The sequence below is a fragment of the Danio aesculapii genome, chromosome 24 (assembly GCF_903798145.1).
Source record: "Danio aesculapii chromosome 24, fDanAes4.1, whole genome shotgun sequence".
Taxonomy (NCBI): Eukaryota; Metazoa; Chordata; class Actinopteri; order Cypriniformes; family Danionidae; genus Danio; species Danio aesculapii.
The window spans coordinates 9,458,675-9,485,947 of NC_079458.1; the positions used below are offsets into that span (position 1 = coordinate 9,458,675).

General features: G+C 33.0%; 1 protein-coding gene across 2 annotated transcripts in view; it reads right to left on the reverse strand.

The window, feature by feature from the left end:
* Positions 1-470: 470 nt before the first annotated feature.
* pde1ca (phosphodiesterase 1C, calmodulin-dependent a) overlaps positions 471-27,273 on the reverse strand; it is a 203,123-nt gene continuing 176,320 nt past the window's right edge. For both annotated transcript variants that reach the window (XM_056450599.1, XM_056450600.1), the window contains 4 exons: positions 27,107-27,227; positions 25,277-25,449; positions 21,801-22,160; positions 471-1,320 (listed from right to left, as the gene is read on the reverse strand). In XM_056450599.1, the coding sequence (XP_056306574.1) occupies positions 1,154-1,320; positions 21,801-22,160; positions 25,277-25,449; positions 27,107-27,227 (821 nt within the window). In that variant the 3' untranslated portion in view covers positions 471-1,153. The remainder of the gene's footprint in view (positions 1,321-21,800; positions 22,161-25,276; positions 25,450-27,106; positions 27,228-27,273) is intronic.

The window sequence follows — 27,273 nt, forward strand, 5'->3', positions numbered from 1 at the left end:
ACAATTTAGCCTACCCAATTAACCATGTCTTTGGACTGTGGGGGAAACCGGAGCACCCGGAGGAAACCCACGCGAACGCAGGGAGAACATGCTAACTCCACACAGAAACGACAACTGACCCAGCCGAGGCTCGAACCAGCGACCTTCTTGCTGTGCGGCGACAGCACTACTTACTGCGCCACTGCGTTGGCATAAAATAAATCAGTTATTAGAAATGAGTTATTAAAACTATTATGTGCAGAAATGTGAAAAAAAAATATCTCCGTTAAACAGAAATTGGGGAAAAAACTAAACAGGGAGGCTAATAATTCTGACTTCAACTATATATCTATATCTATCTATCTATCTATCTATCTATCTATCTATCTATCTATCTATATATATATATATATATATATATATATATATATATATATATATATATATATATATATATATATATATATATATATATATGGCTGTATATCTGCCTTAATGCCACCCACCAGTGCTGATATACAGCCATATCGCACTGCTACGAATGTGATATTGCGTTTATACAACAGTTCAACAGCATAATCATGTGTATAAAAAAGAAAATCAAACACGGAGAATCTCAAAAATCCTTTTGTTCGAGGAACTACTTTTCTCCTTTTTAGTAATCGGATATTAGGCATGGATATACATATTGCGATTTTCAAAAGTAACACGTCGCTTTGTAAACGTTTATTATTACCATTTGTTGAGCCTCACCATACAGTTTGATATAGTGCTTGGACCCGGAAGCCGCTTCGCGTATCATAAAATCAATGTGGAAAACATTGTGGATGCTTGTTTGTGTGTGTGCATTCCTAACATTGTTGGGCCCAAATGTCCCCACAAGTATAGCAATATCAACAAATTTTGATCATAGTGGAGACATTTTTTTTTGTTCCCGCATGAGGAAAATGGCTCATAAATCACACAGAATGGAAGTAGGCTAGTTTGAAAATGTAAAAAGACATAATTTCCTCTGAGGCGAGTGTTTGTTTTGAAAATGTACAAGTGCAGAATGTTTTCCGTGAGGGTAGAGTTGAAGAACGAGGACAGAATGTACATTAATTAAAAAAAAAAAAACATTAAATCAAGGGTATATGCCTCATGAAAGATGAAACCCCGTCAAATATGTGTGTGTTCACCTCCCTCGTCTCAGAGAGATGGTCTGCAGGTGTCGGGCTTTGACTCGCGGGTCAGCGGCTCTGCTGCTCTCCTCTTTCTGTGGTCTGGACGGTAAATATGAGTTCGCGCAGTAACTGGGTTTCTTACTGTATCTCACCAGGTGGTATTTGCGGCGAGTCGAAACTGCAAAAAACAGAGCACAATCTTAACAAACGAGCTAAGTATGTAACACTGTACACGTTCAAAGGTCAGACATACCGAAAGAAAGACTCAAACTCGTCATCTGAGCCCTTTGAGTAAAGATTTATTGTCACAAAAGTGCAATTAAGGAGCGTCGAAACAAGCATGATCACATGACCACACCCGCCTTATGATTTTCACCTCTTTTTTTTAAATAAAAAGTCATGAATGCATCAATAAACATTAATGTAGAAAAAAATCAAACTGTAACTGAGAAATTTAACATGTGGTAATAAAATGGTGCAGTTCACAAAATGGCCGCCAGAGGACGGTACATAACAGTGTGATTTACGCTGCTCTTCGTTTTATTAAAGGGATAGTTCAACAAAAAATAAAAATTTACTTATTTACTCATCTCTCGAGTGATTTTAAATAGTTATGAGTATTTTTTCGGTTGAACATGAAATAATTTTGTTTAAAAAATGTTAGAAACCTGTAACCTTTCACTTCTACAGTACTAAAAAAACAACACTATGGAAGTCAATGGTTACAGGTTTTCAGCATTTTCAAAATATCTTTTTTTGTGTACAACAGATGAAAGACACTCAAACATGTTCGTGACAAGTGAATGATCAGTAAATGATGGACTGAATTGTCATTTTTGGCTGAACTATCCATTTAAAGTAAAACGATAAGCACTTCAGTGCTGAAGTTAAACTGTACATGAGGATTTCAAATCAAATAAATAAATAAAAATAGCTTAATTTTGACATAGAGGTTTCTTGGCAAACACACATATGTACTTAACATTTACTACAAAGCAGAACTAAAAAGTCATTAAGGCAGAATCATTTATCTTATTTAAACATACAGCATTTCACTTTTTCACTAAAGAAAATAAAACAAACACATTCTGAGCCTAAATCTGTTAAACACGAGGGTAAAAATGACTTGAATAGCAAAAGACAGTTATAGGCCTAATAAAGAAAGTAAAATGGACTGTGGACTCGGTTTACCCACTTTCTTAATCGGTATTTCTGTCACAATCTCTGAGCATCCTTAAAATAATATTAAGTGAACCAGATATGTTTTATCTTCAGAGAAAACATTTTTTAAATACAAAACATATTTTCTTTGGACAAAATGCATGTAATTTTTGCACAAAGCAACAAAACTTGGGTATTTAATAATTAATTGACTGAATATTTCTGCACAAAACAATGAAAAGTAGGTGTAAATTATTAAACAAACTGAATTTTTCTTAACTAAACAATAAAATATATTCATTTATTTTCCTTTGGCTTTGTCCTTTATTTATCAGGGGTCGCCACAGCGGAATGAACCGACAACTATTCCAGCATATTTTACGCAGCAGATGCCCTTCCAGCCGCAACCCAGTACTGGGAAACACCCATGCACACTCATTCACACACACTCATGCACTACGGCTAATTTAGGGTGCTTTCACACCTGTGGATCGATTCTCTTGTTCCGAAACAGGGATTAAAATAGTTAGTGTTGCTTTTTGTTCTTGGTGGCAAAGTTTCTAAATGGACCAAAATAGCTAAAACAAGACACGTGCGAGTAAACTCTCCTCACATTGGTCAGAGTTTCACGATTTATTTTGTCCCGCTCAGCTGTCAAGTGTCCATATTTTAATTTATGACGATGAGCAATAAGACATTATAAGCGAAAAGCTGCGCTTTAATTTTGAATGGTGACACCCGCAGACATCGTCACCAAATATAAATCAGGTAAAATTTAATCTAAAGGTAAGACTTTCTCATTCATAGCAGTTGGCTAGAATTATGCATTATAGGCTTTACATTATAGAGAGCAATAACAGATAAACAAAGACTGCTGTTCAGTCAAATTTCTAACGGATAAACGGCTCTGATTAATAGTTAACATGCTTTAACTTTTGTATTTGACATAAAACGCGCATTTGCCGGTAGGAAGGACATCCCGCCCTACTCATAATTCTCTCTTCATATGTGCCTACTACATATCCATAATACACTGTAATATAGCCTGGCTCGGATCTTATTGCTTTCTTACTACAATCGATCCGCTCCAAAGTTTGTTTCAATCGAGCCGAGACCACCTCATTCAGGGGATCTTGGGCCAATTGTTTAGGTGCGAATTCGAGCGCAATTGCTGGATTCACATATGCCAAATGAACCACGCTAACTGGGCAAACGGGCCAGGTTCCGAAACAAAAGTCTAGGTGTGAAAGCACCGTTCATCCAATTCACCTATAACGCATGTCTTTGGACTGTGGGGGAAACTGGAGCACCTGGAGGAAACCCACACGAACACTGGGAGAACATGCAAACTCCAAAAAAATTGGGGGATTTACCAAAAAAATAAAAAATTATATATATAGTTCAGAGTTCAGATGTAAAAAAAACTCTAAGACCTCTTTTCTTGTAAATGAGCTTTTTTAAAATTTATTTATTTTTGGCCTTTATTAAGTGGATAGCACAGTATTACAGACAGGAAGTGAAGTAGGAGAGAGAGAGGGGGTAGGGACAGGAAATGTCCTCAAGCTGAGATTCGAACTCGGGACGTCCTGAAGTGCTACTGCACCATATGTCAGCGATAACCACTAGGCTATTGCGCCGACTGTAAAAGCATTTTCTATCAGGCTCCTCTGATTAGGTTCAGAAGATTTATTTTAAAAGTAATGATAAGGTTATTAGTAAATAAAATAAAAAATAAAAAAACTTTTTTTTTCAAAAATGTCACTTTAGATAATTCTTTGTTTTTTTTTAGCAAGGTAAATTTTCTTTTGCATCAAAACCAGCTAAATCCACTTGTGCTTTTTATGCAAAACCCTCTAAATCCACCTATTGGAACAAGATTGAAAATTGAAAATCACTAAAGATGCAATTAGAAATGATTTTACCAAACATAAAAACCCATTACACAAACCACCTAACATTAAAATATATGATCTGTCAAGTAAATGGTGGTTCATTCCGCTGTGATAAACCAGGGAAAAAGCTGAAGGAAAATGAATGAATGAAGTCTGTAAACTAAGTGCATTAATCAATAACATTAAAACTGACATTAATTAAATCTTAACAATCTGTTGTCATTTCTGATATTTGGGATTTAGATTTAAAATGTAAACATTGTAAACTAAGCTTGGTGAATTCAAATAATGTAGTGTTAAAACAATATGAAAACAATATCTGTGCATAGTCCATTAATATAAAAAGCTTATCAGACGTATAGGTAATATGAAGTAAAATAATGTATACTTTTATATATTATATTTATCTTTTTAAAAAAATTGCTTAAATTAGTCAATAAAACACAGGGTAGGTCTACTGGGAAAAAAGGAGAGGTCTCTCAAAAAGACAATTTTAGAAGCTGTCATTCAATTATTCTTACCATACATAAGGTCTTGGTCTCTTGTTTATCCTCATAGCATACACGTGGGATAAAAGAACGACATCTTAACTTCATCTTTCGTGAAACGCAGCTGCCGTTTAATGTATAGTAAATCCGACTCATTCAAAGTAAGTTAGCTTCACTGCGCAAAAAATCGTTATGAATGCATGCTACACTTCCAACTGTACAGTGTGTTTTCTTTTTCTTATAATGCACAGAGTTTAGAGGTAAGAAACGTTTTCATATGCTGTTCACTGACAGTCAGACAGTCTCGTCCAGTTCATCAAACTCTGTCTTTCAAAATCGAAAGCGGAATAAAACAGTCTTCTTATAAAAGCTGGCGTATCTGCCCGCTGCTACATTGAAAACATATGATTCAATTCGAACCTTCTAATTGGCTCTCGTGATATGGCGGCTTTTGCTATCAAGTTCAAGTGGCGTTTAGCGGCTTTTGCCAACGAACTGTTATTTCTGAATGCGCTGGCGCTGGGATTTGGATAGTTAGAAGGAAATTTATTTGTTGATGGTGTATTACATGCCCAAAGCATTCACTCAATGTCATTATCTCAGTTTTGGCGGAAGCTGTGTTTAGCGGTTTTTGCATCTGAACTCTTCATATATATATTTATATATCTAGAAAATACTGATTAAGAAAATTCACATTTTGCAATTTGTCACAGACCCTCCACTTTGCTTCTGGAAATAAACAAAACAAGAACAGAATAAAATCATGACATTCATAACATTTTTACGATGGCACAGGATCAACCAATCAAATTGAGCCTTGCAAAAATTCATCCACACAGCTGAGGAGAGCAACATGCAAACATTCACCTCAAACTCAAACCTGAAATCACTTCAAGATGAAGAAAAGACAAGACAAACGCAGAATAAAAGAAACCCAAAACAAAGATATGTGTCAAGAAGACAACGAAACAGATTCACAGCGATCATTAACAATAGATTTAAGGCAACAATGCATTTTTCTTTCCAACTAATAACTCAAGAAATATGCATGAATGATGGCTTGCGATGCGTAAAAGGACATACAGACATTAAAATCATCTTTGGTTGAGGCAACAGACACTTACACAGGATTTTGCTGCCTATTTATAACAGCCTATTTACATGTTTTTTGTTTAGTTTGTTTTACTTTTTCTTTTGTATTTTACAGTATGAAATTGATTTACAGAAAGATGAACACCACAGACAGAGAAGACAGATATAAAAACCTCACGAGGACTAAAGTTTAATGCAAAAAATGCACTTGATTCTATGCCTACGAGAACTAAAAAACATGAGAAATTCCCTTTAATTCTCTCACAGGTCTGAGCATGAATATACACTTTCTAGAGTTATACTGGATTGTTCATTATTCATACCAAATTACCCTATAAACACTTCATAAATAATATAAACTTTTATATACATTACATTACAAAAATAGAAGAAAATACAAGCTAATGTCAAAATAATTACATTTACTGTACTATATTTCAATGGCTTGGAGAGCTGAGAAGAGTGAAATGTGTACATTGATTCATGTTCAACTGTTCATATATATATATATATATATATATATATATATATATATATATATATATATATATATATATATATATATATATATATATATATATATATATATATATATATCAACAGAAATTCTCAGGTTCTCAGGATTTATGGTTAATTTGAGCAAAATGTAGTTTTGTTTCAATCTATAAACTACTGATGACATTTCTTCCCAATTTAAAATAAAAACATTTTTTTGCATGAAACAAAAAAATGCCTTGCTTTCAGATATGCTTATATGAATTTTTAGACAACATGATAATGATTTTTTAAGAGTTGAAGAGTTATGAAATGTATGTTTGGTAAATAAAATAAAATAAAATAAAATAAAATAAAATAAATTAAAAATAAATTTAAAATAAATTAAAATAAAATAAACAAAAAAAAACTAAATAAAATAAGATTAAAACAAAACAAATCAAAACAAAATTAAATAAACAACAAAAAATGAAAATAAATAAAGATAAATCAACATAAAATTAAACAAACAACAACAAAAACATAATTAAATTAAATTAAATTAAATTAAATTAAATTAAATTAAATTAAATTAAATTAAATTAAATTTAATTTAATTTAATTTAATTTAATTTAATTTAATTTAATTTAATTCAAATGAACAAAAATAAATAAAAATTTATGCATGAACGCATAAAATAAAATAAACAACAACAAAAACCCCAAAATAGAATAAAATTAAAACAAACAAATTAAATTTTTTTCCTTTTTTTAAAAATTTTATTAAAATGAAATGAAATAAAATAAAATAAAACAAACAACAAAAAACTAAATAAGATTAAATTAAATTAAAACAAAACAAAATAAATTAAACAACAAAAAACCTTTAATAAAATGTATATAAAACAGATGAAATTAAACATCAAATAAAAAACAACAAAAACTAAATTAAATTAAAACAAAACAAATCACAATAAATTAAAATAAGCAACAAAAAACTAAATAAAATAAAATAAAAACAAAACAAAATAAAATAAACATAAAAAACTCCAAATAAAATAAAAGTAAAACAAAATAAAATGAACAACAACAAAAACTCCAAAATAAAATAAAACATAATTAAATTCAAGTAAATTAAATAAAAATAAATAAATAAATTGTCTAATTGACAATATTTTTGCATGAAGAAATGTTCTCAGACCTTTACAGAAAGCAATTACAATTATTTTACTAAAACCCATACCTAATAAATCCTGTAAATCCAGAGAAAACGAGAAGTGGTCTATTTTTTAAAAGATTTACATATTTACAACATATTTATTAGTTTAAAAACTCTGTATTCTAAAATAACCTTTGCATTCTAATATCCTAAAATGTTTAATTTCCAAAATAAGGGTACATACTTTTGTTCTTTCTCCCTTCTTTGTAATCATTTCACAATATGCAGCAGAAATTGGTGTTGTGCGGATCACACGACAACATTATTTGTGACAGATCTAAAGTCCTATATTTCTGTGTGGATAATCAGCCACAATACGCTTACAAAAACTTTCTACAAAAGAGAAATTGGCAGAGGATATTGGCAAAGACTTATGGGCTGCAAATCTAATGATTAAACCCTTATTAACATACACAGTTTGATATCAAGAAGCTCCGTGAAAGCGTATGTACAGACGACACATGATGGAAACTGTACAATATCTCACACACACAACAATAAAACACGACAACAGCACCATCAAGACTTTATAACTAACACAAAAAACTGATTACACTTTTCCTGAAGCCTTTAATTAATGCAACAAAATGTAAAATGATAACAAATCTTAACAACTATTTTACTACAGTGTGAAACCCAAAAAGTTAAGGTAACTCAAACCAAATGAGGAAATTGATTGCAACAAACCATTTAAGTTCAAAAATGTATCCTAATGAGTACTGTCAACTTAATCTATTTCAATAAACGAAGCAATTTTACACAGAAAAACCCAATAAATGAAGAGAACTCAAACCAACTGAGTACTGAAAATCTCAAAAAGTTAAGGTAACTTAAACCGTTTGAGGAAACCGATTGCTTCAAACCATTTGAGTTAAAAAAACTAATCTATATGAGTACTGTGAACTTGCTTCGTTTCAGTTGAAGTAATGAGCTATTTGATTAACTCATTACCTTCAACACTGAGTTCAAAACTCTTTTCAAATGAGTAGAATTAACTTTCAGTAAAATTTGAGTTGACTACACTCATTTCATTTGATAAAGTTGACTGTTGGGTTTTACAGTGCACTTAATCAAACTGAAACAAGATCTTGCTCACCCCATTGGTAGATTATTTAGCTTGTTTTAAAGAAAGACCCACTTAATTTTAACAGTAATTATGAAAACAAAACAATATTATTTACTTGTAATTGTTGGATATTTGGACTAGAAACAAAGCAAAAAAATAAAAAAATTATATTTTTGCCTTAAATTTTAAAGCTGAATCAAATTAAAGTGAGGAGTCATTTCAACTTAAAAAATTCAAATTGATTAATTATAATTAACGCAACTACAAAGAATACAAAGAAAAATATTTACAGTTTCTGACAAGTATTGATATTTTTATTTCATTTTTATATTTCACTTCATTTAATTGAATGAGTTTTTTGTCATTTAAAGCATTTATTAGCAGAAAATGACAACTGGTCTATATAATCCAGGGGTCTCAAACTCAAAATGGCGGGTGGCCATATCAGTGACTGACAATTCATAGGAGGGCCGTTTTAGCATTCTAGCACATGAAAAAAGTGGAAACCTGATGTAATTGATGCACTCAGACATTCTTCTGTAGAGAGTCAAAGCTTTTTGTGTCTTATTGTGCATATTGAAGGGATAGTTTAAATTACTATGAAAACACTACAATTTAATTACAGGCATAATACTAATAATAATAATAATACTAATAATAATAATAATAATAATAATAATAATAATAATAATAATAATAATAATAATAATAATAATAATAATAATTTCCCAATCAATTGTTGCTTAACCAAATGTTTTACAGATAGCGTGAGACAGCAGAATGCAGTTAGGGTAACTTTATTGACTTTACCTGCAATTGTTCTGCTCAATATCATCATTTTTTTGTAAAACTACAACAAAGAGGGCAATAGTAAGTATATATTCATATTTATTTTAACATGTTAAACTCTGCCAGCAGTAAAATTCTACCAATGCACATTTTTTTATATAATTCTTATTATGCATATTAGGAAAATCTATTAATGAGACCATTTGAATCAAATATTAGCAAAAAAATCATACTTACACCACCAGTGTAACATGTAAGCCATGAAGAGGTGTTTGTACAACAAAAAACAGGAGGTATAAAATCAAATGACCTAGCTTTAGTAAAAATAGAGCACTTATGGGCATGTATTTCAACGTTTAATTCAGAACAAATAAATAATCTGCATGTGCATATATATATATATATATATATATATCAGGGGTGTCACGAGATCTTGCGAGGTTAAATGTTAAATCGCGAAGAGATTTCTCGTTGAGGTGAAACGTTGTCTTGTGAGTTGAGATGTTATCATGATGGAGCGCAAGGGTGAAATTAGCGTTGAAGATTGGAATCAGGATTGAATTTGAACCTCAAATCAAGTGCTTTGCACACACCTGGTAAGGCCTCTGTGTTGCACATCACTTGGTTAGGAGGGCGGGCGGGTGTGACGTAACTGCTTTCCTTTCCCACCGGAGTTCAAAGGCTGCTGCTTTATTCATGTCCAAGCAGAGGCTGCAACTGTAACTGCAGCCAGACAAATTAACCATGGACATTACCACGCGATAGAATGTCACTTTAGACCCGCCTTCATCATTTCCAAACACGTTTATGCTGTACGAGAAAAGCGGACGTTTTCTTTTCATGGTTCAAGTGACCAATTTCTACACGAGGACTAAATAAAGCTTTAATATTGTAGCACAAGTGTTTAAGCATGTTCACGAGAGAGAATGAGAGAGCAACATCCGCTACACAACCAATATAAAATAATACTGTTGCAAACATCACGTGCATAAATCACGCCATGGACATCACATTAAGATGCCTACTGGTTTAAAAAGGCCTAGATTAAAGGAAGATGGAAGAATTTTTCTGTCATAAACTATAGCAAAACAACTTGTCAAAAAGAAAATAAAAAATAAAACCATGTGAACTGAATAAATATAGGAATAGAGAAAAGGGCACTTTTTTATTATCAGCTGTCAGTCAGCGCCTGCTCTTTTTTTCCTGGTCATTGTGGCTTTTGCAGTGTGCTGTGTAAATAAAATAAAAAAAATGGGATACTGTAACAAAATCTGAAAGGGCCATCAAGGTCTGCAATGTAAATACTGTGAAATTCTATAGAGGTAAAGCCAGTCAGTAGAGTTTGCAATTTTCCATTTATATATTAACAAATAGTTTGTAGTGTTTGCATGTTCATTGCATAGAATGCAATAAAAATAAAACTAATATAAAACTATTGCATGCACAAAATTATGGAAATAATTATGGAAATTGCATACATAAAATATGGAAGTAAATTCATTACAAGTTGATAAAAAAATACCTAAATTGGTTTGCATTTTGTGATTTTTTTTTAATAAAAATCTATTTTCCATTCATATATTAGCAAAATATTTGAATTCTAAGATTATTCTGTTCATATGTTTCATTACTCAGGATTTCTTTAAAATAATGTAAAAATCTCATCTCGTCTCCTTCTCGTGAACCCAATCTCGTGTCTCGTCTCGTGGAGTAAGCATCTCGTCACACCCTTAATATATAATAGAGTACTTTAAGGCCCAATCACAATTCTACCCCTTAGCCCTTCCCCTTACCCGCCTCATTTTGCGCGTACATGGCAAGGGGTAGGGGTGTCCCAACTCTCTTTAGCTTGAAGGCGTAGGGCTAAGGGGAAGGGGTGAATACCCCTTCAAACGAAGATTTTTCAGGACCACACTCGAAACCAAGGGGTAAGAAAATTTCCCAGAATACTCCTGCCACAATGGCGGTATTGCTGAACCCAGAAGTAAGGAGATCCAGAAATTAGGATTTTTTGTCATTATTACGAATTATTATGGCAAACAAACATATGTTTTAATATATTCATAATTGCATTCATGTTTTACCGTCATGCTTTAAAAAAAAATGCAATAAATTTCGCGATCTATAATCCATAATAATAACTCCTGTATAGCAGTCCCACAACATTCTGTCACTCAATGATACTGGAATACCCTGTCAGAAAAGTCTAGTGTGCAGGTGCTGTAGTGCTGTCCCAATTCTTAGGGGTAAATTTTGAAGCCCTTCCCCTTAACCCTCGGTTGTAAGGGCCAAGGGGAAGGGGTAGGGGTACAAAAATAAAATTGGGATTGGGCCCAAATGTCCAGTAAGTAGGGGGTCAAAACCACAAGTGGCTATATATGCGACTGCACAACAATGATAGTGATTCAAATATATATTTTGTTGGGTCGAATCTCATTAAATTATTTATGTCAGTTGCGTGCTGGCCGGAGGAGGTGGGGGGGGGGGGGGTGGTTAGGCAGTTTGAGGACCTGATATAATCTAAAAAGACGACTTAAAGAGAAGGTTAAAAAGAAGTATTTAAATGTAATGCAAAGAAACTAACATAAATATAATTCGACAACACAATCCTAATGTTTTGGGTTTAGAAGTTTAGAAATGCATGGATTGTTTGATTTCCAATCACAGTGTATTCCTAGCACCAACCTGATTTCACCAAGTAGGACTTATTCCTGGATTAACATCCATGTTGATCCTGGAACAACATTCACAATCAGCCGATCAGAATTATGGATTATATTATTGAACAAAAATAATGTTCTAGGATCAACATAGATGTTAATCCAGGATCGCATTGTACCTAGAAAAATCATGATGTGCGTATTTCTAGTTTTCATGGCTTAAATTGTGGAATATGTGGGACATTTTTGTTCATTTTAATGGCATTTTTCCCCAACCAGCCATTAATTTAGTCTCGGCAAACAACTACATTTCCATTAAACTTGACTAAAGGATTAGTTCACCCAAATATGATGATTCTGTTATTAATTACATTGACATTTAGTCATTTAGCAGATGATTTTGTCCAAAGTGTCTTCACCATCATGTCAGTCCAATCCTTTGAGACCTTTGTTCAACTTCAGAACACAAATGAAGACATTTTAGATAAAATCTGAGAACTCTCTCGTCCTCCATAGACAGCAATGGAGACATTCAAAGTCCAGAAAAACTACACTGTTGTTAAAATTACACAAAAAAATATCTGTTAATTAACAGTTTCTGTATTTTGTGATTCACAAGTGTTTTCTGTTTATGTTTTTTTGTTGGGAAATGCATTATGGGAGCTTGATCTCTGCTCTGTTGACTTTTGATGTTGAAAATTCTAGAGACTAAAATCGCCAAATTCTCTACAATATGCTGCTGTGACCCAGATAGAGGCTAAAATCTTCAAATTCGCTACAATTTGGTGCCATGACCTGGAAAGAGACTAAAATAGCCAAATTCCCTACAACAGTGGTCACCAAACTCGGTGTCCTGCAGATTTTAGCTCCAACCCTAATCAAACACACCTGATTAAGCTAATCAAGGTCTTACTAGGTGTATTTGAAACATCCAGGCAGGTGTGTTGAGGCAAGTTGGAGCTAAACCCTGCAGGGACACCGGCCCTCCAGGACCGAGATTGGTGACCCCTGCCCTACAATTTGCTGCTGTGACCCAGATAGAGAATAAAATCACCAAACTCCCTACAATTTAGTGCCGTGACCTGTATGAAGACTGTAATCACCAAATTCCCTACAATTTGGTGCCGTGACCTGGACAGAGACTAGAATCACCAAATTGCCTACAGTTTGGTGCCGTGACTCAGATAGAGACTAAAATCACCAAATTCTCTACAATTTGGTGCCATGACCCAGATAGAGAATAAAATCACCAAATTCCCACCAATTGGGTGCCGTGACCCGGATAGAGAATAAAATCACCAAATTCCCACCAATTTGGTGCCGTGACCCGGATAGAGACTAAAATCACCAAATTCTCTACAATTTGGTGCTGTGACCCAGATAGAGACTAAAATCACCAAATACCTACCAATTTTGTGCCGTGACCCGGATAGAGACTACAATCACCAAATTTCCTACAATTTTGTGCCGTGACCCGGATAATGACTGAAATCACCAGATTTCCTACAATTTGGTGCCGTGACCCAGATATGGACTAAAATCACCAAATTCCCAACAATTTGGTGCCGTGATCCAGACAGAGACTGAAATCACCAAATTCCTTACATTATTAATAACAGAATTGTCATTTTTGTGTGAACTAACCCTTTAAAATATAATATTCTGAAATAATGTAATGAAACACATATTATGTTTTGTTTTAATACTGAGACTAAAATCACCAAATTCCCTACAGTTTGGTGCCGTGGCCCGGATAGAGACTAAAATCACCAAATTCCCTACAGTTTGGTGTCATAATCCGGATAGAGACTAAAATCACCAAATTCCCAACAGTAATTAATAACAGAATTGTCATTTTGTGTGAACTAACCCTTTATAAATATAATATTATGATATAATGTATTAAAACACACATTATGTTGTGATGCATAAAGGCTTCAAGTAAAGTGTTACCAACCAATGAAAATAAGAGGTAAGGAACAGCAGACATTCTTTGGACGTGTTCTTGAAGGTGACGTTTTTTTTTTCATGTGTTGTATGAAGTTCTCTGATGTCTGTCTTGAGAAGGTTGGCAGATGTCGCTCTGTCCAAGGGGAACAACATCAGCCGGGCAGCTTCCCACATTTCATCTCCATGTGGCATTTCAGCTTGCAAAAGCCATGATTTATTTTCATTTTTGTATGTGTGCATCCATTTGCGTTGACAATTTGTGCATTTCAGATAATCCAAAACCTGGTGTGTGCATCCAAGTCAGATGGAGATTAAAGAAAGTATGAAGATCCAGTTTCAAGAAATAAAAAAGACAAATAGCCACCAGGGGTCAGCATAGTACAGGATTGGTTCGCTGTTTAGTCTGCATGGGGAGCAGATGCAGCGGCGGCGCTGTCTGAAGATGGAGAGATCCCACAGTTACTGTGCTCGTCTTCTGAGTCTGCAGAGGAGAGCAGATATTTGGCACATTTAGAGCTCCGCTTCCACTGACTGACGTCTGACAGGGGAATGAGGTGTTCAGATGGAGCAAACTCAACTTATTTGGGATGAATACTGAATGTTACACTGATTATGATCATCACAGAACACAGGATTTTGTTATGATTTGTTGGGAGTATTTGTTTGTTATGTCGTTCCAAACCAACAGTACAGAAAATTATTTTTAAAAAAAATATTTCCTAAGTGTTGTTTAACTGAGAGTTTATAGAACACATTTTTAAACATTTTTTTAAACATATTTTTAAACATTTTTTTAAACATATTAAACACTTTTATTTCTAATAACTGATGTCTGTGGTCTTTACCATGATTATAGTACACTCAAAAATAATATTTGCTGTTTGTTCAAACTGCTTATTTAAAATGAGCTGATACAACACAATTCTTGAGTTTTTTGGGGGGAAACTTAATTTTATGTTGTTTTATGTTGAATACACTTAAATTTGTAAAAACTAATAAGTTAAATTAATTCCTTCAAGTTGTCTCAACACAAATGAATTGTCTGGAACCCAGTATTTTTTTTTCACAGTTTATAATATTTTACTAACTATTATTAGTATTCAGCTTAAAGTGTAATTTAAAGGCTCAGTTTAATTAAGTTAACTAGGCAAGTTATTGGTCAGCAGTGGTTTGTTCTGTAGCCAATCAGAAAAAATATTTGTGGAAATATATAAGGGGGCTATTTACAAATAAAAATATTATTAAAAACTTTTTTATTAAAGACAAACTAAAAGAAATAAGACTTTATCCAGGAGGAAAAAATGCTATAGTAAATATCCATTTACACATTTTCTTTTTGGCGTAGTCCCTTTATTAATCTGGGGTCACCACAGCAGAATGAACCGCCAACTTATCCAGCATATGTTTTACGCAGCGGATGTCCTTCCAGCTGCAAAGCATCACTGGGAAACATCCATACAGACTCATTTACTATGGACAATTTACCTTACCCAATTCACCTATACCACATGTTTTTGGACTTGTGGGGGAAAGCGGAGCACCCGGAGGAAACCCACACCAACACGGGGAGAACATGCCAACTCCACACAGAAATGCCAACTGACCCAGCCGGGGCTCGAACCAGTGACCTTCTTGCTGTGAGGCGATTGTGTTATCCACTGCCCCACCATGCTGCCCCTATAGTAAATATTGTAAACTAATTCCTTACTCTGCTAGCATTTGGGAAATATTAAAAAAAAAGAATTATAATTTCACATGAGGGTTAATAATTAGGCCTTCAACTGTTTATGATAGGAGTTATAGAATGTATTGGCTGTTAATTGGGATGAGGACTGCCAAAAAGTACCATTATTCACCCTCCTGTTATTTTTTTTTTTGTCAAATATTTCCCAAATGATGTTTGACAGAGCAGGGAATATTTCAAAGTATTTCCTATAGTATTTTTTCTGGAGAAAGTCTTATTTGTTTTATTATGGCTAGAATTGAAGCAGTTTTTATTTAATAAAAAACATTTTAAGATTTCAATATTATGAGCCCCCTTAAGCAATATTTTTTTCCCATTGGCTACAGAACAAACCATTGTTAAACATTGGTCGCCCACTGAAGCTAAGCAGGGCTGCGCCTGGTCACTACCTTGATGGGAGACCACTTGGGAAAGCCAGGTTGCTACCGGAAGTGGTGTTAGTAAGGCCAACAGGGGGCGCTCAACATGTGGTCTATGTGGTTCTTAACGCCCCAGTATATTAATGGGGACTTTATACTGCCCAGTGAGCGCCGTCTTTTGGATGAGACGTTAAACCGAGGTTCTGTGGTTGTTAAAAATCACAGGATGTCCTTGGAAAAAGACTAGAGTTTTAACCCCGGCATCCTGGCCAAATTTGCCCACTGGCCTCAGTCCATCATGGCCTCCTAGCCATCCCCATATCTTAATTTGCTTCATCACTCTGTCTCCTCTCCACCAATCTGCTGGTGTGTGGAGTGCGGTCTGGCGCAATATGGCTGCCCTAACAACATCCAGGTGGATGCTGCACACGGGGGGTGGATGAGGAGATTCCCCCCCAAAAATGTGCAATGCGCTTTGAGTGTCCAGAAAAGCGCTATATAAATGTAAGGAACTATTATTATTATCTTAAAAAATATCTAGTGTAATATTATTTACTGTCATCATGGCACAGATGAAATAAATCAGTTATTCGAAATGAGTTATTAAAACTATTATGTTTAGAAATGTGTGGAAAATAATCTCTCCGTTAAACAGAAACTGAGAAAAAATATGAAAGAATTAAAATTTAAGAGGAGAATGTAACACCAGATACAAAAAGCAAAACTTTCAGCTTCAAATGTTGACTGCTGTATTCATATATGAGTATATATATCAAAAACATCCAGGAAATATATTGGAAAGTTTCTCATACATGTTTGGAACGACATGAAGGTGAGAAAATGGTTTCGTTTTGACAAGAAGGAGAAATGCAGAGGTGAAAAGAAAATGTGCGAAGGTTTCAAATCAACATGACGTGGCTTTTTTCTGCCAATTTTCCTGATGAGAGGGAAAATAAAATTAATCTAAAGTAGCTCCCCTGCTGATAGCGACTGAATCACAATTGACATTCTGTTTGTGTTGTGTCTCAAAATCATAACATGCGGAAAAGTGGGCTGAAGGTGCCCGGAAATCAAACTACTTTCACTGGATTTTAGAGAAATTTATCCTTGGGTGTTTTTTTGGGGACTGAAATGACTCAGAAGATAATTGGTTTCTCTGATGTGTTATGTGAGTGCAATGTTAAGATGTAGTCACTGTGGTACACGACGTCCTGCAACACAGTAATAAAAAATCTTTCATGTTAATGTGAGGCTTTTCCAAACCAGTTGTGATTGTGGTTACACACACATGGATACAACAAACTCGACGATATAGTGCAGTTTACAGTAGTAATAAACTGATTTATGCTGGCCCATATTTAGTCATATTTAAACTGATTAATAGACACTGTACAATTAAATAGCATATTATGTTTTGGTCTTTTTAAAATATATATATTTGATCATTTACAACTACACAATATTAATAATAATAATAATAATAATAATAATTCCTTACATTTTATATAGCACCACTCACTCAAAGCACTTTATACATTGGGGGAATCTCCTCAACCACTTCCAGTGTGCAGCATCCACCAGGATCATGCAACAGCAGCCATATTGCGCCAGACCGCACACCAGCTGATTGGTGGTGAGGAGACAGAGTGATGAAGCCAATTAAGATATGGGAATGGTTAGGAGACCATGATGGACTGAGGTCAGTGGGCAAATTTTGAGCAGGATTCCCTACTCTTTTTCGAAGGACATCCTGGGATTTTTACCAACCACAGATTGGAGTCAGGACCTCAGTTTAACATCTCATCAGAATGACGGCACTCACTGAGCAGTATAGAGTCCCCATCAATATACTAGGGTGTTAGGAGCAACACAGACCGCAGGTTGAGCGCCCCCTGCTGGCCTCACTAACACCACTTCCGGCAGCAACCTAGCTTTCCTATGTGGTCTTCCATCCAGGTACTGACCGGGCACAGCCCTGCTTAGCTTCAGTGGACGACCATGTGAGAGTTGCAGAGAGCTAGCTGCCTGTATAATATTTAACAGTACATTACTTCTGAAGATTTTTTAATTTCATTATGTTGACATTTGACTCTCATTATCTTTGTCATTAAATCCCTTATGATGTCTTAAAAATAAAAAAAATAATTAATTAAAAATATAAAAAACGGCCAAGGTCAATATTATTAGCCCCCTTTAGAAATATATACAGTTGAAGTCAGAATTATTAGCCCCCCTGTTCATTTTTTTCACCAATTTTTGTTTAACGGAGAGAAGATTTTTCCAACACATTTCTAAACATAATAGTTTTAATAACTAATTTCTAATAACTGATTTATATTTGACTAGATACTTTTCAAGACACTTCTATACAGCTTAAAGTGACATTTAAAGGCTTAACTAGGTTAATTAGGTTAACTAGGCAGGTCAGGGTAATTAGGACTATCGAAAAAAATATAGCGCAAAAGGGTCTAATAATATTGATCTTAAAATAGTTTTTAAAAAATTTAAAACTGCTTTTATTCTAGCCGAAATAAAACAAATAAGACTTATTAATATATATATATATATATATATATATATATATATATATATATAAATAAAATAAATATGACTATATGAATTAAATAAATAATAATTATTTATTAATAAAATAATATTTTAATAATATATTAATAATAATAAAATATAATTAATTAATTAAATAATTTATCTATTTTTCAATGTTTAATTTTTTTTTCTCAATCAGTCAGAATTTAGGCACCAGTATTGAATTAGCCATTATCAAAACCCAGATGTGTATATTGGTATTAATAATAATAAATAAAATAAATTAATAACAAAATAAATTAATTAAATATATACTTTTTAAATATATATTTTTATTATTATTACATAAAATTATTATTTATTATCATTATTAAAATATTTAAATAAAAAAAAAAAATATATATATATATAAATAAATAAATAAATAAATAAATAAATAAATAAATAAATAAATAAATAAATAAATAAATAAATAAATAATTGCACAAAATGCATTAAATGGTTACATTTTCACTGTAAACATCCGCTTAGTGTAATCTTCTGGTTTGAGTAGCCCCACCCCTACTGGAATCTGATTGGTCAAAAAACTGATTAGTTGATTGTGAAATTTGAAACTCATTGTTCAAAACTTATTATGTCACACCTTGCTTACGACATGCAGTGTTGCTAACGCTAATATGCGAATTAGGATTCAGCCGCTATGTGATGCCAATAGCAGTTAAAGGAGATGATGGCGTTACCGTCTGATCTCTTGCTTTCACTGTCGTCACTGTCAGGAGAGTTCAGTTCCTCGTTCCCTGACATTTAGACAAGACAATGGTCACTAACTGAGTCCACTTAGTGCAAACAAACAAACAAACAAACAAACAAACAAACAAACAAACAAACAAACAAAAACAAAGAAAAGACAAGCACTTTTCTAATATTAGCAGCCATTCCTCCTGCTACACTAACAGTGTTACTGCTCTGCGCTCCTTCTGGTAATATTCTAATTTATGAAGCGTATACTTAAATTGTGCAAAACAGAAAATACTTCTTTTTTTAGCATGTTTGGTATGAAAATAATGCACATTTATGACTTGTACAGGTTACAATACAGAGTAAGTACTAATAAGTAGTATAAAGCAGACTAGTTAATGCACTAGTTTGAAAACACTGAACACTGCTAATTACATGGCACTCTATACAGCACACTGCACACTATAAATGTATAGTACACACTATAGGGCACACTACATGATACAGAAAACTCTGTCTGTACACTACAAAACATTACAGGAATGAGAAATAGAGTGCGCTACAAGTATAGTACAAACTATTAGGAACAAAGCCACCTTTTTAGCATGTAAACGTTTGACTGCAATAACGTATAACGACAAAACACGATGGTAAGCAAGGAAAAAGTAGAAATAAAGAAAACAAAAAAGGTATAGTACAGCTTACTTGTAGTGATAGACTTATACAGGTGGCTCAGTGTCTGTGCCAGCATCAGTTATAATTCTGTGTTTTTTGTTATTTAATAATTAATTAATTTATTATTACTATTATTATTATTATTAATAATAATAATAATAATAAAAAAATGTATTTATATTTAGCTCTAGAAATACACTGAATTTTTTTTATTTATTTATTTAGCAAATTAGCTTTATTAATAATTACATCAATTACATTCTGTCAATTTCAAGTACAAAATAATAATAATAATAGTAATAATAATTGCTATCAAAATAACAACGTATTTGCTTTATCAATCATTAAATATAAATATATTTATATAATTTTTTTTTTTCCATGTTACGTTTCTAGATATCAATATATCAAAGCCCATATTGATCAACCACTAGTTTACATTATGTTTAAAGTAAGTCAAAGGTCAAAGTTCACTGAATACTCTAAAAGTATCAGTCACTGCACTTGTTAAGGTTTAGGAATCTTCAAGGACAAAGTTAAACACAAAAGCCACCGCAAATTTGACAGAAACGTATACACAATATTGCTCAAACTGTAAACAATATCTGTTAATTAACAGTTTCCATATTTTGTGATTCACAAAAGTGTTTTCCGTTTATGTATGGTTGTGAATTAAATTATGGGATGTTGATCTCTGCTCTGTCCACTTTTGACGTTAAACAAATTCAACTCCACAGTTTAGCAAAGTGACTTTTATTGACATTCTAGCAGTTTGAAATATAATAATAAAGAAATAATATACAGTGAAGTCTGTAAAATCTGTAAAATAAAGTCTGTAAAGTCTTTGAAATAACAGAAAATAAACTGGCAGTTTATTACAAGGTTTTTAAACTACAATATATGCAACCCACACTCATTCTGAATACGTACCCCTGTATACATTTCTGGAGAACAGTGTGTATGCTTTTTGAGATCTCAAATTTCTCTTGTGAGTGCCATTCCTACCTGCTCTTCTTGCTTAAATCCACCAGAGGCCGCTGTTGACTGACTGACTGACCGACCTATCCCCACACCAACCCTCTTCCCTAAACCCAACCGATAGTGTTTTCGAAAGCACAGATTGACCCGCCCACCCACTTCCCTAAACCCAACCAACAGTTTTAAAAAGGTAATTCTGAAAAAGAGAAGCACTTGTCTGATTTTTACCACGTTTTCAGATTTTACCACATTCTCACCCTTTTATTTACTTGTTTATTTATTTTTTGGCTTTTGTTTTTGTTTAACCTGCTTTCTAGAACCGTTCTTCGCCGGAATCGAACACCGTTGTCATGGTCAACTCCTCTCTGCATCTCAAGTCCGCCGACATACATGGTGAGCTTACTGGACAAACTGGTATCAGTGGGAAAGCCGTCCACACGAAGGTAAACGGTCAGCTGGTAAGCATGAAAAGGAACGACGTCATACCACCCCATAGCGTTCCTTTTAAACACAAAATGCATGCCTCTGGCTACATAATTCGTGATCTCCAGAAATGTATATAGGGCTACATTTTCACAATGAGGCTATGTTGAATATACAACAGCAACCCAGACGATATATCACTTTAAACTATTAAATATGTCAATTAAAGTCACCTTTTCAAACTTTTCAAGGTTAAAAGTTGTTGGTAGAAAGATCAAGGTCCCATAATGCAATTCAGAAGCATAAATAAAAGGGGAAAATAAAAACATGACTCACAAAATACAGAAAACGACTAATTTACGTATGTTTTTCACAAAAATCAGTAGTAAACAGTGAGGCTCACCGTTGTGCACACGCTGGCTGTTGTCCGTATCGCTGCTGGTCTCAGGCTCTTTTCCATCAGACCGTGTTTGGGCTCCGTTCACCCCTCCTGGGTCTTTATTGCCCTCTTTTTCTCTGGGCTGCTGCTCTGTGGGTTCCTTGTTGTCGACTTTAGCTTTACTGGAGTCTTCTTGATCTGTCTTTGAATCCTTCTCTGGTCTTGTGTCTTCCTTCTGTTTGTCTGGAGATTTGAGTGTTGAGTCCGTGTTGATTTTGTCTTCTGTTTTAGTATTGTCACCCTTGCCGTCACTGCTTTGCGTGTCCGTGTCGTTTTTCTTTTCGTTCTCCTCCATTTCTTCCTGTTTGGCTTTTTCCTCTAGATCTAAGACACACAAATGAGTTGTATTGGACATGGTGACAGGATATAATGTCATAGTATCGGGCTACTGTTTTGAATGCAAATTAGCTAAAAGAATAGTTACCGTTCAAAGGTTTGCTGTTCAAATCACACAACATTTTAATTATTTTATATTTTTCCCTAATTTCTGTTTAACTGAGAAAAGATTTCTTTAATTTCTAAACATAATAGTTTTAATAACTCATCTCTAATCACTGATTTATTTTGTCTTTGCCATGATGACAGTAAAATATTTTACTAGATATTTTTCAAGATACTTGTATTCAGTTTTAAGTGACATTTAAAGGCTTAACTAGGTCAATTAGGCAAGTTAGGGTAATTAGGCAAGTCATTGTTTACAATAGTTTGTTCTGTAGCAAATCGAAAATAAAATATTGCTTGAGGGTGCTAATAATTTTGACCTTAAAATGTTTTTTTTTTTTAAATAATTTTAAATTTAAAATAATAAATTTTAGCCAAAATAAAACAAATAAGACTTTCTCCAGAAGAAAAAATATTATAGGACACACTGTGAAAAATCCCTTGCTCTGTTAAACACAATTTGGAAAATATTTGAAAAAAATAAAAAAATAAATCACAAGAGGGCAACCCTGTTTTGAGCTAAAATAAAAACATAGTCTGGTTGACTTTCAGGTTCTCTTCTGGTCAAGTCAGCAATTACTTATTACTCATCCTCAGTTTCAGCTGTCATAAACTGCACAAATATGAATAGAAACGACAGAAAGCGGATGTAATCTCGACTTAATGCTATTGCTAGAAAACATTTCTCTGAATTGCTAAAGTTTTCCTCTGAGAAAAAAATAAATCACCCCGCACAGTCATGATTTAATATTACAACAAGCTTCATGTAGAAAATCTGTGCTAAACAGAGACCGAGAGCTATGCTGTGAAGATTTACGCTTGTTTATCTGTTAAGCTTGAGCTCTTGAATAATTTTTTTTAATATTGTATTCATTTATATTTCCATAAGAGGGTATTTCTAGAGGTAGACTTTTAAAGAAAATATTAATAGAGTTGTGACTGAATTTCAACTTGCTGCTACAGTATGTGATCAATAGGGTGTTCTGTGTGGTTTTTAATACTTCTTTACTGCTATACATAAAATACTGAAGCAAAATTGAAGCAATAAAGGTGTCATGAACAGAGAAGTACAATAGAATATTTTATAGAGCACTGTTGCCTCACAGCAAGAATGTCACTGGTTCTAGTTCTTACCAAGCCAGCTGACGTTTCTGTGTGGTGTGCCAGTTTACACATTCTCCCTGTGCTTGCATCGGTTTCTCCTGGGTCCCCCAGTTTCCTCCTACCATCCAAAACATGCAACTTAAGCTAATTGACTAATCCAAATCGGCACAATAGACATGCTCCTGGTAAGTAGTTATCTCTTTATAACAATCCCTATTTATTCATTGGCTACTATAGCAAGGGAGTTTCGAGACCTACTTGAGCTCAAACTCCCCTCTCACCCTGCAATGGGAGGGAGCCCCCGGCTCGAGGATCTTATGAGCTGAGGGCTCTCTCCCGAGACAGCATGCCAAACACGCTTTATTATCAATCATCAGCAAAGTGTGAACTCTTGAAATTATGTTGAACAGAGCAAGGAATTTTCACAGTAATTTGCTATATTTTTTCTTCTGGAGAAAGTCTTATTTGTTTTATTTTGGCTAGAAAAAAAGCAGTTTTTAATAGTTTTAAAACCATTTTAAAGTCAATATTATTAGCCGCCTTAAGCTATATTTGTTTTCGTTTCTAGTGTTGTCATGATACTGGAATTTGGGGTCCCACTTTATATTAAGTGTCCTTAACTACTATGTACTTACACCAAAATAAATACATTTTTACAATGTGCTTATTGTGTAAATACATGTATTTACTGTGTACTTGCGCTTGATTAAATACCTGTATGTAATTACATCTGTAATTACATTTGTAAATACACTGTTGACTATTCCTTAACCCACCCTTAAACCTACCCATACCACCAAACCTGTCCATAAACCTACCCCTATCCCAACTCAAGAGTACCACAAGTGATCTCAAATACATTATGAACACAGTAAGTACATTGTATTTATTTTTTGTTGCAAATACATAGTAGTTAGGGACACTTAATATAAAGTGGAACTGAATTTGGTACCCATAGATACTGAAATGGTCAAAAATGTCCCTTTCCCGCTGACATTTAAGCGCTGATTTGCCATTGTGTTCACGTGCTCAACAGAAATGACTGTGATTGGCCGTGAAGGTCATCAGTTCACCAAACTGTTTACCGAGTGTAAGCACAGATACAGGGACACTAGAGCATTTCAAAGACACGTCTATCAGCTGGTTTGTCTATAAGCTGACCAACGAGCTATCTGCTGAGGAATCGCAACTTTAAAATGCTCCCTGTGTCTGTGGTTACACACAATACACAGTTCGATGAACTGATGACCTTCAAGGCTAATCACAGTCATTTCTGTTGAACATGTGAACACAATGGCTAATCAGCGCTGTTTAAGAATGCGCTCAACAGTGCTCAAATGCTAGTGGAAAATGGACTAACTTGCCTAATTAACCTAGTTAAGCCTTTAAATGTCACTTTAAGCTGTATAGAAGTGTCTTGAAAAATATCAAGTCAAATATTCTTTACTGTCATCATGGCAAAGATAAAATAAATCAGTGGTTAGAAATGAGTTATTAAAGCTATTACGTTTAGAAATGTGTTAAAAAAACTTCTTTCCGTTGTACATACAGGGGGGCTAATAATTCTGACTTCAACTGTATGTTGATTTTTTTTAGGCTTATTATATAAAGAAAACATCATATCATTTTCAGAATACAAAACTTTAAAGCTTTTATTGATCTGTGGTTAAACTCCGCCTCCACAGAACAAGATCAATGGCTGCTTCTACATTACTGTCTGTTTAGCTCCGCCCAACAATCTGCACTATAAGATATAAATAATGAAGACAAAGGCAGCTCTAAACAAAACCAAATGATAAAGATGATCCTTTTTAATCTTAAACCTTTAGTTAAGTTCTCTTGTCTAGATATGAATGTATTTATCAGAGAGAGTGTGTGTGTGTGCAGGTTCATACCTTTGGCGGCTTGTGCTTTCCATTTTTCTCGGTTTTTATGTACTTCCTCATTCCAGGTGCTTTTAAAGGTCTTAAAATCGACAGCGTTTATGGAGCTGTTGACAGAAGTGCCGCCCTCTGAACCAGTGCTTCTCACACTGGACCGTTTACCATCAGACGGGATGTTATTCAGACTGCACAAACACACACACACAAACAGAGAGAGTGAAACGATTTATTTAGCTTTCAGTAAATGTTTGTCTTTGGATTATATGGAGGTACATCATTTTTATGTGCAATGTCATTAGTTGTCAAGATGATGAAGGACACTAAGAGTTTCTGTTACTAGATACAGGATGTGTGTCTGCTGGGACAAAATACCACGGTACTCAGCTGACATATACAGTGAAAGGCAAAATTATTAACTCTCCTGTGAAATAAAATCTTTTTAAAATATATTCCAAGTAACGTTTAATAGAGTATAGGATTTTTTTACACTATTTATTTATTTATTTATTTTACTTTAGCTTAAATAAATGTGGTTTTAAATAAAATTAAGGTCAATATTATAAGCCCACTTAATAGTTTGGCTGAAAAAAAAAAGTAATTTATAAAATAAAAAAAAAAAAAAAAAAAAAAAGATTAGCTCAATAAAATAAAAACAAAAATAAAATAAAATAAACTAAAATAAACTAAGCTAAACTAAAATAAAATAAAATAAAATAAAATAAAATAAAATAAAATAAAATAAAATAAAATAAAATAAAATAAAATAAAATAAAATAAAATAAAATAAAATAAAATAAAATAAAATAAATAAAATAAAATAAATATTAGTCCACTTAATAGTTTGGCTGGAATAAAAGTAGTTAAAAATAAAATAAAATAAAATAAAATAAAATAAAATAAAATAAAATAAAATAAAATAAAATAAAATAAAATAAAATAAAATAAAATAAAATAAAATAAAATAAAAAATAAACTAAACTAAACTAAACTAAACTAAAATAAAATAAAATAAAATAAAATAAAATAAAATAAAATAAAATAAAATAAAATAAAATAAAATAAAATAAAATAAAATAAAATATTAGTCCACTTAATAGTTTGGCTGGAATAAAAGTAGTTAAAAATAAAATAAAATAAAATAAAATAAAATAAAATAAAATAAAATAAAATAAAATAAAATAAAAACTAAACTAAACTAAACTAAACTAAACTAAACTAAACTAAACTAAACTAAACTAAAATAAAATAAAATATTAGTCCACTTAATAGATTGGCTGGAATAAAAGTAATTAAAACAAAATAAAATTAATAACACAAATAAAATAAATAACACAAAATTAAATTGGATACAGAGCATACCACTGCTGTAAATTGAAGAGATGGGTTACCCAAAAATGTCATTTCAGTCATATTTTACTCATTCTCTACTTTTTTAAAAACCTGTTTGAGTTTCTTTCTTTTGTTGAACACAAAATAAGTTATTTTGAAGAATGTTTTGAACAGCCAGATTTGTATACTATTTTTTGTTCCTATTATGGATGTCAATGGCTACATATATATATATATATATATATATATATATATATATATATATATATATATATATATATATATATATATATATATGGAAGTGTTTTTTCTGTAAAAAAAAGCTAAATAAAAAAGTCTAAATATTTGCTCTTATTAGCCTTTATATTGATTACATTTTAAACTGTTAGTGATGTCCTAATTATACTAAAATATCATGTAAATAAGCCACTGTGTAAATTATTTTATGATTTCAGTCATTCAGTTTAACAATAGTTCATCATATTTATAACATCTGTTTCAATTTGTTCTCACCTGGAGCGCCTGAATCCAGCCAGGCCGGCAGGTGAAGCTTCTTCGATTAACGGAGTCACGATTTTCTCAATCATGTCTGTCAGCACAGTGAAGGTTGGCTCCACAATAAAATCAATGAAACCTTTTGGGGAAAACAGCATCAGAATACACAGATGTGGGAATCACAT